The following is a 16,123-nucleotide window of genomic DNA, read 5'->3' as shown; positions in this document are numbered from 1 at the left end:
CCAATTTCTGCAGAGGATGCTGTCAAGAGGGCTTCTTGCTGGATGAGGGGGACAAATCAGGTGAGAATTCTCATGTTTTTTGAAACCCAAGATGATGTTTCTCTATGAAATATTTCCTTGGTGCCGGTTTTGTGACGAGAAGAGAGTAGCACCACATGGGCTCTGCCTGGAAGGAACATTTAATTCAATCAAGCAGATGAAATCATCGTATATAAAAAGTAACCTGGAGAACAACACAAAGAAATTCTGACTTGCGCAGTTTAAGCAGGGACTGCAGTAAGAATTTGCTTCATTTCCTGTATTGTTCAAGGGTAGGTGTCAGTGTGACCTTCCCTCTGAGCAGCTGCCCCATGGGAATTGGCTCCACTAGGAAGCAGCAGCGTTTAAGCATGGGGATCCTGTGACCCAATTCTTCCATGAATTAAATGTATGCGCTTGAGCATCCGCCTTGATTGGTCACCCCATCACGAGACGGGCCGACTCTGGGACATTTCTGCCCAGAGCTTATGTATGGATGGAGTTGATGGAGGCTTGATCCTGGCCTGTCTCAGAAGAACAGGGAGATGGGCATGTACTCATGTCGCTATATCATGGGGTAGACTGTCAGAGAGGTACAGAGGGTTTCCTATCCCCTGTCCTTTCAACCAAACACAGGCAGCTTCCTTTGGCCCTTGGCCCATTTTAACGACTGCTCTCTCCCCTCCCTTTCATGGGCAAGTGTATTAAGAATGGAGTCTACACCCACTGCCTCCACTTCCTCACTTTCCACTTGACTCACCGGGTCCACTGTCACCTTCTCTGATGATGCCACTAAAATTGAATCTGCCCCTGGTCTCTGATGTCCAGAAGCAGAGACCAAGTTCCCACCCTCATCCTCCCTCCTCTCGGAGGCAGGCTCTACCTGCCCCTGGAGTTTCTCTCCCTCCTGCCCCGCCTTCAGCCTTACCCGGACTTGCCCCCACTCCCCAGATGTGGATCTCCTCTCTTCTCCTGGTCATCTTGCATCCCCTTGTCTTCTTATGGTTTCTGGACACTTGAGGGCTCCCAAATCTAATGCCAGCCCAAATCCATCTAACTGCTGGCCCTCAAGGTCAGCATTCCAAAAGCCAATCTACCAACTCCCCCACACAAGCCTGTTCCTCTTCCCTGGGTCCCCACACAAGTGACAGTCACCTTCACTCCCTCATTCACCCAGGCCAGAAATCCAAGTAAATTCTGCCATCCGCAACCAAGTCCACCAGCTCTTCCCCCAAGCCACAGTGCTTCCTGAGTCTCTCTCCTCCTGTCATCCATCCATCCTGCCACAGCCCTCACTCAGGCCAGTGCCAGTTCCTGCCGGGCCCACAGGGCATCCCAAAGGCTCACCGCCTCCTGCCTTTCCCACCTCCATCCCTGCTCCACTGTTGCCAGAGCACAAGTGTCTGACCGTGTTTATTCCCTGTTTAAAACCACTTCCTGGTTTTCCACCAACTTCAGAATAAATCACAACTCTCCAGCCTGTCATAAATGGCCCTTTGTAATTTGCTTCTGTCTTCCCTTCCATCCGAGTCTTCTGGCACTTCCTCATATGACCACGTTCTGTTCAGTTCAAATGACGACCTAGTACCCGCCTCATGCCGGGCTCCTCCCCCATGCCTTTGCACTTGCTGCCTCCCCTCCCTGTAGTGTTCACCTCACCTGCCTAACTCCTACTTGGACATTGGAGCTTAGCCAAGCAATTCCTCCTCCAGGAAGCTTCCCTAACCAGTTTGCTTGAATATCTCAGCACTGCATTGTGCACTTATGCACATGCACAAAACACTGAACCATTGTATTTACGGTTATTTTTAATTTTTACATTGTAGCTATATTTGAAAAAGGCTCACTCATACCCCTCCTCAATGTCTCCACTCCCCTGAAAAAGTAACCACCGTCAGCCACTTCCACTGGCACACTCTTTGGCACTTCTCCCCTGCAGACTGTGAGCTCTGGAAGAAGAAAACAACTAGAACTCTCCTCAGTGTCCCCAGTCCCTAGCATAAGACTAGATATAGAATAGGTGCTGAATCAGTCTTTGCTGAATTTATCAATCAACCATTACAATTGTTGCCTGCCTGCAAGAGAACTTTCAAAGGTCTTTGGAATTTGGCTCTAACATCCTGATGTGAGTGAACCAAGAAATATATGAGTATTGCTTTCCTTTACTATTGAGAAGCCACAGTGACCTGCAGTTTTTTTTTTTCTAGGAAGCGAAAAGTCAAGTAAAGTAAAAAGTCAAGCATTAGCACCATGCGGTGAGAAGGAGAGAGAGCTGAGGGACCTTTGAGGAAGAGCAGGAGGAACGAGGCTGCTCAGCTCGTATGACATGAGAGATGGCCTCAAAAGCCCTCAATGCAAAGGGGTCCCTGGGGAACAGCAGGTTCATGGCCACCTTGTGTTTGCAGGACCATCCTAGGAGGTTTGCAGATTCAGGTTTGCTTGTGACCTGGGACAAAGTGTGAAAGCTACAGGGCCACAGGTTTTCACGCTTGGTTTAAGGAGGAACTGCATCGGTCGCAGCTGCCAGCATCAGAAGTCTCAATGCCAGTGATTCTCAGCCCCAGCTGCACAGGAGTATCATCTGGGGAGCTTCTAGATCTCTGGTGCCTAAAGTTGCACTGCAGGCCAATTAAATCAGAAGCATCGGAGTGGAATCTACACATTGGAATTTTTCAAGGCTCTGCGGGTGATTCCAACGTGCATCCAAGACCAAGAGCTGTGTGCTTCAAACTTGGGTGTACACAGGAATTACTGGGTAGTTTGGTAAAATGTGTATTCTGATTTTGTCCCTCTGGGGTGAAGCCTGAGAGTCTGCATCTCTAATAAGCTTCCAAGGGTCGCTGATGTAGCTCAGCTTTAGAAGTAGTGAGCAGCATGTCACAGGGGGTATTCAAGAAGATGTTGGATGATTATGTGATATGGATATTGCAAAGAAGGATAAGGCACTGGATCAGGGTTGGAATTATATCAATGCTCTTGGACCTTTCTGTAACAGCTGAAACTTTCTACCCACCCATCAGCAAACAACACCATCCACAGAAAGCCAATATATAAACTCAGCAAAGCAGAGCTATCTCATTAGAATAAAGATGGAGGACCCAGAGCTGTGCCTTCTTGGCCACCTTCTTCTCCTACCTTAAGACAACTAGAGTCTCCACCAAGTACATTATGAAGATATCTAGTTATTATTTAATAAACCTATCAACCTTGATTTCAAATGCCGAGGATTATTTCAGAAACTGAAACTGTTCTTGTTTTCGACAACGATCTCAGCTAGTAAGACATAAGGAAATCCAGATCAGTGAGTATAAAGTTATTACAGCATTAAGGACAAGGGAATCTGCAGGATTTGGGGCTACACGGTCTGCATTCAGCAAGCTTATCCCGTAAAATGTGTCAAGCCCCATTCACTGCTTACAGGAATAAACTAAGGCATAAAATCGTTTCTTGAGCCTTCCTTCTGAAAGTTCCAATAAGTCCATCAGCAGGATTTGATGATCAAAATCATTGTGCTGGGTTCTCTGATGTCTATGACGACCCAGCACATATCTCACCAGGTGGGGGCCAGGCAGTCCCTTCTTTTGCTGCCTCTTGCTGTTGCTGTTATGCTCACTTGCAGGGCATCCTCAACCCCAGACCTCTTCTCCCAAGACAGATATTAATTCTGAGAGCTGATAAAATCCTAACTGGTAGAAATCTAGGAAATAGCAGAATGAAAGTGAAAGCAAGCATGGAGCCACACAAAATAAGACTGTACTGGTTCATTGGCCCAGTCTCTAAAATAATGACTTTGACAAATATATACATGTAAATAGATGTATCTCCAGTTAACTACAAGATATGGTTAAAAAAAAAAAAAAAAAAAAAAACACCCTTTTCTAAAAAGACATCAAGGTGAAAAACGTATTTATATTTTCTAATAATAAAATTTCTTTCATTTGACCTAATTCATTTATAATTTTTGATAACTTGGACATTGTTTGGATTGAGCGTTTATAATTTCCATGCAAATGGGGTTTATCTGTGCAATATTTAGAAGGATGTGTTTAACCTTTGATCCCATCCAGAGATCAAATCTGCCTTTCATTTTTTGGTGGGGAGGTGGCACGGAGAGGGTGTAGCTGTCAAGTAGGGGAGCAAAAGACTGCAAATCTGGAAATCTAGAATGCTAGCTTAGCTCAATTTTTCTTACGTAATTTATTATTAATTTTTTTATTGTGATAAAATATGCATAACAAAATTTGCCTTTTTTCTTTTCTTTTCTTTTCTTTTTGCCACGGAGTTTCGTTCTTGTTACCCAGGCTGGAGTGCAATGGCGCGATCTCGGCTCACCGCAACCTCCGCCTCCTGGGTTCAGGCAATTCTCCTGCCTCAGCCTCCTGAGTAGCTGGGATTACAGGCACGCGCCACCATGCCCAGCTAATTTTTTGTATTTTTAGTAGAGACAGTGTTTCACCATGTTGACCAGGATGGTCTCGATCTCTTGACCTCGTGATCCACCCGCCTCGGCCTCCCAAAGTGCTGGGATTACAGGCGTGAAAAATTTGCCGTTTTATAGTGTACCATTCAGTGACATTAAGTACATTCACAATGTTGTACAACCATCACCACTATCCATTTCCAGAGCTACTTCTTTATTTCAACCTTTCTGTAACAGCTGAAATTTTCTGCCCACCCACCCCCAAACAAAATCATCCACATCTTTATCTCAAACAGATTCTGTACCCATTAGACAATAACTCCCGTCTCCTCCCTCCAACTCCTGGTAACCTCTCAGCTACTTTTTGTCTGCATGAATTTGCCTATTCTAGGTAGATAGTATAAGTGGAACCCTGCAATGCTTTTTTTGGTGTGTTTGGCTTACTTACTTAGCAGATGCTTTCAGGCTTCATCCATGTTGTAGCACAGGTCATCACGTCCTTCATTTTTGAGGTTGGATGATATTCCATTGCATGTATGAGCCACATTTGGTTTGTCCATTCATCTGTTCGTGGGCATTTGGGTTGTTTCCACCTTTTAGCTATTGTGAATGATGTCATGTAGATTCAAACAATGTCTGTTTGAGTCCTGGCTTTCAATTTTTAGTATCTATACCTAAAAATAGAATTGCTGGATTCTATTTCTATGTTGTATTTAATTATCCCTGTAGGAACATGGAAAAACCAATGCTCTTGATGGTAACACCCTTTAGCTGAAATTAAGCCCGTATTTTTTGTTGTTTTCAAATAATAACAAAAGTACTTTTGCTTCTTAAAAAGGGAAAGATTTTTAAAAGTCTGGAAAATTATATTTCTATATTTATCTTCACGTGTTCATAATGATCAGATCTGTGATTTCACGAAGGGAAAGTGCAGATTGTATTTTGTATTCAGGTATGGTGAGGCCAACAGATTAAGGCATGGTTGCTGTGGAAAGACACTTTATTACTCACAGTTCCCAAGCTGAAGGGGCATGGCCCCACACCAAGCCAAGCCACACAGGAAAGCCTTTATTCGAGTTTCCTCAGGAAGGAGCTGGCAAGGCTGGGTAAACAGGTTTAGGATTGGCTGGTTTGAATAACCTCAACGGGCTCCAGGCTGTAGGAGGGGCCCCTAGTTGTTTGATGCCTGCCTTAGGGTGATTAGGGCAGGAAAATAGTGTCCTATCCTGTAAGAGCCCAAGAAAGTAAGCAAGTGGAAGCTTGGGCTTTGTTTCTGTTAGTTTGCATATGAAAGGCACCCAAGTGGAAACTTGTTTGTTTTCTCAAGGAATTAGCTCCGCCTGAGTCAGTTCCTCCCTGAGCTGCAGGGCCCCAGATGCTAAAGCATCAGATACAGAACCAGAAAACACGGTTAATACACACTTTAATAAAGTCATTAAATCATGGACAACAAAGGAGTCCCAACAGGCTTCCAGACCTAGGGTCTGAAACAGTTATCAGTGCTAGCCGTCTATTAGAATAACTTGGGGGAAGTTTCCAAAATATAATTTCCTGTTCCCACACCCAAGCCACTTGGATGAATCACTTATTTTAAAAGTTTCCCTGGTGATTCTCTTGTGCATTTGGGGTTGAGAACTGTTGGCCTAAGGCAATGTTTCTCAAAGTCTGAACCACAAACAGCAATATCAGCACTTCTTGAGAACTTGTTAGAAATGCAGATTCTCAGGCTCACCCCAGCCCTGCTGAGTCAGGAATTCCGAGTGGGACCCAGCCCTGTGGGGTTGTAGAAGCCCTCCAGGTGATTCTGAAGCCCACTCGAGTTTGAGGACCACTGGTCCAAGGTAAGGAGCATCAGGGAGGTGACCGTAGAGTCCCTCCCATCACACTCCAACCCAGTCTCACTCAGTGCCCTGCAGCAATGTCTTGGCAAAGCTCAGCTAACATGTTTTGATCACAAAGTATCAGTCTGCATGAGGCAGGGCTGTTATTCCAGGTGGGAGAAGTTGGTGCAATTTGGAGGTTTTCAGGTTCTCCTTGCTCCTGTAGTCTCCAAACATTTTGCTTACAAGCAATGTCATTACAGTGACCAGGAGGGACTGAGATCAGCTAGGAAGCAGAATATGCAGTCCCCACCTTGGTGCCTGGAGAGCCCTGAGGCTCCTGCAGGAGGCGAAAATTCAGAGGGCCTTGAAAGCCAGGTGAGACTGGAGCAGCCTGTCTGCACAAAACACATGCACCCAGCACTCTGCTTGGCGCAATCTGTGATTTCTCACTTAAGCACTCTTTAAGTATCTTCAAATGCAAATTTTATATGCAGAGGGACTGATTAAGTAGCAAAAACTGTGGGGCTTTACAAAGAAGTGATTTAAAGCAAACAGAGTATCTACAAAGGAGAAATTGAGTGAATAAGTGGGTTTTCCTCACTGGAAGAAAATCATTGCATAGAATAAGCATGAATAGTAAACAGAGTGGCTGAAAAAACATCATTGAATGGCTTTTCTTCATTGACAATAAGCTGGTTTTCTGACGTCACAGACTTGACTTCTAGTCTCAGCTCCTCCCTTTACCAGCTGTGAATTTGGAAAAATTAATTGAATTCTAAACTTTGGTTTCCTCATCTACAAAATGGGATTGATAGCACCTACCCAATCATTTGCTTTAAGGATTAAATAAGATAATGCTAGTAAAAGGCTTGGCTTTGTGCTTTTCATCAACACTCAAATTTAACTACCATTTCTGCTATTAATACTGCCATTAGTATTATTATTAGCACAGTGACCTAGAGTAAGTGCCCCCAAATATTAGCTGTTCTTCCTAATAGTATTATTATTATTAGGAATTCTACATATTTAAGTCTTCTACTTAGAAGGAGCCTTTCCTTTAACAGAAAAGGATACCCTGTGCTACTGTAACAAACCTCAGCATCTCAGTGGCTTTAACATCACAAAAGTTTATTTGTTGCTCATGTCCCAGTCGAATGGGAGGCAGTTGACATCTGTCCTCCAAGTGGTACAGCTTCTATCTGAAGATACATCCTTAAAGGCCAGGCTTAGAAATGGGTTCCACTATGTGACTTTCACCCACCCACTAATCCTAGTTTTAGTTCTTGGATTGGTCTTGTCTCTCTCCTTCAAGCTAATTATTCTGATGCCCATAAATCCACTTATCACATAGCATGAACCTGTCAAGTGTAGACTGGGGTGATGGGAGCCTCCAGCTGCAGGAGGCTAATCTGAGATCAACTTTATTGAAGTAAGACAGAGCTCCAGGAAAATGAGTCTCCTTCAGTCCCTTATCAACCATCATGGTAGATCTCAACTGAATGTACTAGTTGGTCTACAACTCTACAATCCTGCACTAAATTGAGCATAAGTGTAGCCTGGCAGGTAGGAATTGAGTGGTATAATCACCTCCTTCATTCTAGAAGCTATACTTCTATTAATGTAGCCTGAGTTTCCATTCTTTTTGGGGGAGAGGGAAAGTGATATTGAACTGAATATCAACTGAAATTACTATAGGCATACAACGGATTCAGTTTCCTGTCATCAATGTTTTCTTTTTTCTTTTTTCAATCTGAACAAGAGTATCCATTATGGAAAAAGTCCACAAGAAAAACATAAATTGAAAAGATTTGTTTTCTGTAGTGTATTCATTAGTGTCACCCATCCACCCTATACAGGTGGCAAGTCTCCCTGGAGTGTGCTTTATAGCCCAAGCTTATTAATGGCAAATGCTGAGAAAAGTAGCTGCCAAGCCTTGATTGCCCCTGCAATAACAATAACAAAAAAATCTAAAATAATAAGTATCTTATACTGACCTTTCCTGTTCACCTTGATGTAGGTACCACATCTGTGTGACTGTGCTGATCTACTTCCTCCCCCTGCTGGTGATTGGCTATGCATACACCGTAGTGGGAATCACACTATGGGCCAGTGAGATCCCTGGGGACTCCTCTGACCGTTACCACGAGCAAGTCTCTGCCAAGCGCAAGGTGAGCAGGGGACAAGCAGCGCTAACCCACCCTGACTGGCACAGATAACAGGCTGTCAAGTAGGGATGGAACACTGGTGAGCCCCCAAGGCAGCACGCACAAAATATCCCTAGGTTTCGGGGGGAACAACAGAGAGGAGGGGAGGGATCTTTCTTCGGTGTCTTTGCAACCCAGGTCTGGCTAGACAGGCATGAGCCACCTCACTTGCTCTTTAAGAGTAATTGCAACCTATCGATTCATTAACACACATGTGTGTGCACGCACACACACACACACTCAAATAAAAAAGCAGTGAAGAGTTATTTGATCCTCTTTTTACTATTTATTTAAAGTTTGACAAGATAATACATTCACGTGGTTCAAACACCAAAAAGCATTCAAAGAAACAAAATTATAGTGATGAAAAATGGATCAGGAGTTGCCAGGAGTTAGTGTTTGGGGGCTTGGGGAGAGTGGCCTATAAACAGAGGTTGTGAGAGCGTGAGTGAGTTTCTTTGCAGTGATGGAGCAGCTCTGTATCCTGACGGTGGTGGTGTTTTTATCTATATCTGTGATGAAATTTCATAGATCTATACATCAAAATAAGAGTGCATATAAAAGCTGGCAAAAACCCAAAGAGAGTCAGTAGTTTGGCAAAGGGTCAGTGTCCTGGTTTTGATAATGGAGCATGGTTATGTAACATGATATCACTGGAGGAAGTTAGGTGAAGAGCACCTGGAACTGCTCTGCATTACTTTTGCAACTTCTTGAGGGCCTTAAATTAGTTCAAAATGAAACATCGAAAAAAAATTAAATTCTTATCAGGGAAAGCCTCTCTCCCTTCTATATCTGCCATCTACCCAGGTCCCAAGCTTACACACACACACACACACACACACACACACACACACAGAGAGAGAGATATGCGCACAGTGGTAACCATTGCTATTAGTTTCTTAACCCTTCTAGATATTGGCATTTATAAGCAACTAAATATATATTATTTTCTCTTCTTTTTTCACACAAATAGTAAATACACACTGTTCTCACATTTTTCGCTTAAAATTGACAAGATTTTTGAAAATCAGTATATAAAGAGCTTACTCATTCCTTTTTTTTCCCCCTTTGGTACATCTTTGCATAGTATTCCCTGTTGGTACTTCTCTGCATAGCACTGTATGAATGCTGCAGAGTTCTTTGCTAAGGATGTCTTGTTAATAAAAAAGAAAAAGTTATATCGCCCAGTGTCTTCGTCCATTGGGCTGCTATAACAAAATGCCTTTGACTGGGAGCTTATAACCAACAGAGGCCCAAGGTCAAAGCACAAACGGATTTGGTGTTTTACGCGGGCCTGCTTCATGGTTCATGGATAACACTTTCTACGTCCTCAGATGGTAGAAGAGGCGAGGGGTCTCTCTCAGGCCTATTTTACAAGGGCATTAATTTAATTCATAAGGGCTCTGACTTGAAGACCTAATCTGTTCCCAAAGACCACCTCCTAATACCATCACCTTAGGGGTTAGGATTTCAACATATTAATTTGAAGCTACACAAATATTCAGATCATAGTACCCAGTATTCACAAAACCTTCTTTTAAATCCCTTTTAAACTTCTGGCACTCTCTGACCACAGCTAGTCAAATCTTTTCCCTTCTCCTTCCCTACCCACCTCAGTCTCCAAACCAAGCAGCTTGCCCTAACTCATCAAGTCTCCCCTTGCCCCACCCCTTCGCTGTGCCTGCCCACCCAGCTCCCAGCCCCAGGCCTTTCCCTCCTGCACATCCTTTCACCTTTGCTCTTTAATTTTTCTCCCTAGGTTTCTCTAGTCATGAAGGATCATGTAACACAGTAGTCCCCAAATGTGCACATGCATCAGAATCATCTGAAGGGCTTTTCAAACTTAGAATTTTGTGTCCTATCCCCAGAGTTTCTGACTCAGTAAGTCTGAAAGAGGGCCCAAGAATCTGCATTTCTAACAAGTTCCCAGGGAGTGGTGATGATGCCGGTTCTGGGACCACACTCTGAGAACAGCTGACTTAACCAGTCCTGTAGCACCACCATAGTAAGGATCCTTTCTCTTCCTTGAAGGGGCTTATTTTAAATACTTCCCACTTCATCCCATACTGTGCGCAGTGAGGCCGTGGGGGGAGAGAGGAAACAGCCACGAGAGACGAGGATGTGCTGGTGGTCTCACGGGTCTCACCCTCTTGCCAGGTGGTCAAAATGATGATCGTCGTGGTGTGCACCTTCGCCATCTGCTGGCTGCCCTTCCACATCTTCTTCCTCCTGCCCTACATCAACCCGGATCTCTACCTGAAGAAGTTTATCCAACAGGTCTACCTGGCTATCATGTGGCTGGCCATGAGCTCCACTATGTACAACCCCATCATCTACTGCTGCCTCAATGACAGGTGAGGATTCCAACCCCATAAGCTCTCCAGAGGCCACAAGACCATGTATCCACACAGGGGCCAAGGAGCCATCCTAAATGAGTAAAGCCAGCTGTGAAGCAAGAGGGAGAAGTGGGGACTGCAGCCAACTTGTCACCACGCTACACCACTCAGCCTGGCTGATTATCACCATCCAGGAATGGGACTGATTTTCTTTTTTTCTTTTCCAAGGGGAACCAGAAATCCATATTATTGTGCAAAGTCTTCTGATTTTTAAATACTGCAACTAGTGGGGAGTTAAAAACTTCTGTGGTTAATGTGTATAAAGCAGGTCCGCAAGCTGGATCCAGTCTCCAGGCCATGGACCGTGAGTTTGTTCACACTGCTCTATGGATCCATCGCGCAGGGGGCTATGCATGCAGAAGAAGAATCCCATCACCCACAGGGCACATTCACCCTGTCTGATCTCTCACTGTCTTCTTCCCATTCCATCTTATAATCTGGGCAGCTTTACCCACTTTCTTCCAGCAGGTCCTGCAGGACAAGGTAAGGCAAAAAGAAGTTGTGACCCAGAAGCCTGATTCCTGCCCTCACTTAGTCAAACAGGTTGGGGAGAGCCATCCTGTAGCAAAAGCCAACCTTAGACAAGTAAGAGAAGGCCAAGCCCAGCAGGAATGGTGGTCAGCAGTAGGGAATTCACCGTGGGTGCGGAGGGCTCCCAAGAGCCGCCTGGGACACACAGTGGTTGCAGCACAGTCTGTCGTCCAGAGCACCACACAAGCCTCTGGGTGGGAGAGGACGCGGGAGAGGAAGGAGGGGAATAAAATGCTTGTTACCATCTGTATCCACCAGTCCTCAGCCTGTAAGGTGCCTTCTGTGAATTAGACACTAGGGTACTAATTTGGGGAGAGACATTCTCTTCAACTTGTCTAAATGATCTCTGTTAGTCTAACTCACAGATTTACCCTTACTTCTAAGAGTTTCATGACCCGCCTTTACTTTTTTTAGGTTAAATCTAGCAGCATGACTTTAAATAAAGTCTGATTCTCCCTATTTAACTACCAGGGAAATTGAGGCAAGCTAAAGGAACATGATTGGCAGAGAGTCCTCCTTCAGTCAACGGGCTACTTGAGGGAAAGGACTAAGTCTTGACATGTGTTTTTACCACCCAGTAACTAGCACAGTACCAGGCACACAGTAAACACTTGATGGAAGTGTTTTATTGATGTAGAATTGACCCAAAATCGGCTGACCCCATGCCAGGGGAGACAGCATAGTTCAGGGCCACCCCAGTAAAGACGTATTTCACATGAAGCTGGTTCCAGTCTTGGATTTTTTGATTTTTTGATTTTTATTGTTTTTTCTTATTTCTTTTTTTATAAAGATGGGGTTTCACCATGATGGCCAGGCTGGTCTTGAACTCCTGACCTCAGGTGATCCACCCACCTCAGCCTCCCAAAGTGCTAGGATTACAGGCATGAGCTACTGCGCCCAGGGGATTTGTTTTTTCTAGTCTTGGATTTGACCTTCTTGACCTTAAGCCTTTTTTTACCTCAGCATCTCCAGCTGTCTATTAATTTGTAAAATAATAACAAAATCACGGTTGGGTATATCCATCTGTTAAGGAGCTGGTGCAGTGGTGGGCAGCCCTCTGAGCAGGCCATCCCAAAGGGTCACCTCTTCATCCGCTCTCTTTCCAGGTTCCGTCTGGGTTTCAAGCATGCCTTCCGGTGCTGCCCCTTCATCAGCGCCAGCAACTATGAGGGGCTGGAAATGAAATCTACTCGGTACCTCCAGACCCAGGGCAGTGTGTATAAAGTCAGCCGCCTGGAGACCACCATCTCCACAGTGGTAGGGGGCCACGAGGAGGAGCCAGAGGATGGCCCCAAGGCCACACCCTCTTCCGTAGACCTGACCTCCAACTGCTCCTCACGAAGCGACTCCAAGACCGTGACAGAGAGCTTCAGCTTCTCCTCCAATGTGATCTCCTAGGCCACAGGGCCTTCAGCAGCTGCAGCCCCCACCGTCTTTGTCCAGCCTGCCTTCATGCATGGACATTCCCCTCATCTGGAACCATCAGAAATACCCTCACATTGGGGCTTGCAAAAAGGGTCAGTATGGCTTAGGGAAAACTTTCCATCCTGGAGTCAAAAAATCTCAATTCTTTCCTATCTTTGCCGCCGTCATGCTGTGTGACTCAAACCAAATCAGTGAACTTTGCTGGGCATGTAAAGTAAAATGTTGGACCAGCTTTTCCCAAAAGCCCATTCATTCCATGATTCTGAAAGTGACTTTGGTTGCATGCGAGTGCTTATTTCAGGATGAATTCTGCAGCACAGCTGCAGACCCGGAAGACTCATTTTCCTGGAGCTCTGTCTTACTTCAATAAAGTTGATCTCAGATTAGCCTCCTGTAGCTGGAGGCTCCCATCACCCCAGCCTACACTTGACAGGCTGAACAAAAAAAGGTGCCACATAACATCTAAATGAAAAATTTAGCCCTGTCTTCTAAGCATCTGTGAAAAGAAACATATGTCTTCCCCCTGTTTGGCATCTCAGTATTTCAATGCATTTATACATCGTGAGGTTGAGAACCTCAGATTTCTGCGTTATGTCCCCAGTGACTGTCCTGAGCAGCCAATGCAAGCAGAATATGTCCACTGATGCCTGCTAATGTCTCGTACGGACCAGGAAGTGGGAGACATGCACTACATTTAATGTGTAACTGAGCCTCTTTTCCTACTCGTAAACAAGGGGCCTGAGCTAGATAATCCAAGTGTCTCTTCGAATCTTAACATCCCGTGGTTCAAGGATTGTATGAATTTTGTTTGTTTGTTTGTTTTACCAAAAAAACTGTGGTCTCAGAAAGAATAGCAGTGAGTCTCGTAACTAATACCCAGTTCCTGGAGATGTGGCAACGCTAAGACCATCTGTAACTATCTATCTCAGACATTCTCCGATTTATCTTAAAATCCCGAGTACATTCCTTCTCCTGGGAGGTTTTGGCTTTTGACAGAGCAGAGGACTTCATCCCAAAGCCTGCATCCATCCAGCTCTAGCAGGCTGAATTTCACAGCTACAGAACACTGTCAGAGAAGACAAACGTGGGCTTCCTGCTTTGACCTTTTGAGTATTTTAGGGTGGGGGCCCTAACCTTGATTCTTAATTTTACACTCGCATCGTGCTCATATGTGTGACAAGCAAGAAGGCTGCATTTTGCAGCTGCACTTCTGGGAAGAGGGCATCTTGCATCTTCCCTTTAGACTCTGTGAATCTCCCTCCCTGCCCCATGGCTTTGCCAGCTTCCTGTTTCTAAGGGATAGAATGGACTCACCAACCCTAAAGGACAGTCAGTCTTCCAAGAGCCATGAACTGAATGCTTTATATGCTAATTCAGATTTAGAGTTTCCAGAAGGTGAGCACGCAGGGTTTTTTTGTGTCTCCCAGATCTGTGTTCTGTCCAGATATGGCTGGAAGCACAAACTTCATGTAACATCCATGAATGTCCTCCTGGTAGTTTGCACAATGGATGCACACATGCCGCATCCATAGCATTAAGGGGAGAACAATGCATGATTCTCCCCTTTACAGCCTTTGCCCGCCCTGCTGGCTCTAATTCTACCAGAGCATCCACAGGCCTGGGGGAAGAAGCAACAGTATGAGCCAGAAAACCTTGAGAACCGTATTCTCCAAAGCAGCATGGAAAGTATAAGTAAAGCCAGATCATTGCAGATATATAAATGGAAGACAAAATTTAGCAGCAACAAAAGTTAGTGCCCTAAGCATTAGTCATACTTCCAATAGAAAATCTTGCTGTGTATGGATTATGCACTTTGGAGGGATGTAAAGAGCTAACATGATTATAAAAAGTACCTAAGAAGATGGTGTCAAGAGGTTGGAGACATCCCATCTATGGAAGAGAAGGTTAGAGTTGAGCTCAACGAGGATTAACTGAGTACTTGCTCTGGACTTTGCCCTGAGCTGAGCACACACACAGCCCCTTCAGCTCTTGAGGAGCCTACACTATTGGCCATCACTAACTAACTCACCAGTCCTAGTGAGTCCAGGTTGCCCAGCAGGTGTGGAGGCATCTGAGAGGGCAGATTCTCCACAGAATTCTACAAACCCACACTCAACATGGGCAGTCAAGCCAAAGACTGAGACCTTCAGAGAGCCTCTGAAATGAGAGTTCTCTTGGGTAATTCCAAAGGGAACTGTCAGTCAGTCCAGGGGACCTAGAGGAATGTGGTTGAACAGCATCATCTCTGTGCATGGGAAGAGGGAATGTGGGATGGTCCTGGGCAGTTTCCAATATGGCAAAACTTCTTGGAGAGTGCCAGCAATCCTTCCTCTGACCCCGTCTCCAATGTCCACTGACTTACAAAAACGTCATCTGCTCACACATGTGAGAAACGCAATGCTTTGTACTATGCATGGGTCTCATTCTTATTCTAGAAATGCATCACCCTGTGTTTATCTCCTAAGTGTGTTTCCTTGGTACAATGTCCAGTAGTAATAGAATATGAAACCTCAAGGAGCCATCTTTGTTACGTGACTTCCAAAATGTGGGATCCTATTGCTGTCACTGTGATATTTGTATTGTGCCAGTCTCTTCCTCCTCCTCCTCCTCATACTTTCTCAGGGAGGAGCCCTGATGTATATCACTAACTCACAGTTCCTAGACCACAGTAACTGAGGCATGGTGGGGGGCTTTATGGGAGGAGCTAGAGAACAAGAGTCTTTTTCTCCTCCTTATCAGCCAGTAGAATGCTAAGAGATAAGGACTGAGTGGAATCCTGGGGAAAGGGGACTCAGGAGCTGACCTCACTGGCCTGATTTGCAGGGAGAAGAGTATAAGCAGAGAGGGGTCATTCCTGAGGTTTCCATGATTTCCAGCCTGGGATCCTGGAATGAATCTCTATACAGAAATAAATGACGTGTTTCACTCTTTCCTGCCTCTATCTCTTCTCTAGAAGTCCTAAACATCCTATAGGACGCTAAATGGGATGGGTACTAGGAACCCTAATAGCTTGCGTAGCTAGGAGGATGGAACCAATGTTCAGAAATCTCTTAACTCTGTGTTGAAATGGGTTGGGAAGATGTGGAAACTGTTCCCAGGTCAGGTTGAGATCTGGGAAGGGAGGTGAGATTGTGTGAAATGACAGCGATGTTGCCTGTGAATAGAGCCGTGTCTGGATGCAGACACGACAACAGAGTTTACAAGCACAAGAGTTTTCTTCAGGCAGGAGGTTGGGGGGAATCAACATCTGGGAAAGACAAAGGGGAAAGAAAGCAGAAGTACTCAGGGACAGTCTTCAGACCTCCA

The 16,123-nt window shown here is 45.0% G+C and overlaps 1 protein-coding gene across 1 annotated transcript in view; it reads left to right on the top strand.

The window, feature by feature from the left end:
• Positions 1–15,747, top strand: part of TACR1 (tachykinin receptor 1) — a 147,889-nt gene extending 132,142 nt beyond the window's left edge. The window contains exons 3-5 of the mRNA XM_012452131.2: positions 8,279–8,429; positions 10,623–10,819; positions 12,499–15,747. Of these exons, the coding sequence (XP_012307554.1) occupies positions 8,279–8,429; positions 10,623–10,819; positions 12,499–12,790 (640 nt within the window). The 3' untranslated portion in view covers positions 12,791–15,747. The remainder of the gene's footprint in view (positions 1–8,278; positions 8,430–10,622; positions 10,820–12,498) is intronic.
• Positions 15,748–16,123: the final 376 nt, after the last annotated feature.

This window comes from Aotus nancymaae, unplaced genomic scaffold (assembly GCF_030222135.1).
Source record: "Aotus nancymaae isolate 86718 unplaced genomic scaffold, 86718_ANA_hifiasm-v0.15.2.pri h1tg000017l, whole genome shotgun sequence".
Taxonomy (NCBI): Eukaryota; Metazoa; Chordata; class Mammalia; order Primates; family Aotidae; genus Aotus; species Aotus nancymaae.
Note: the sequence above shows the minus strand (reverse complement) of the source record. Positions and strands in the feature narration are given on the sequence as shown.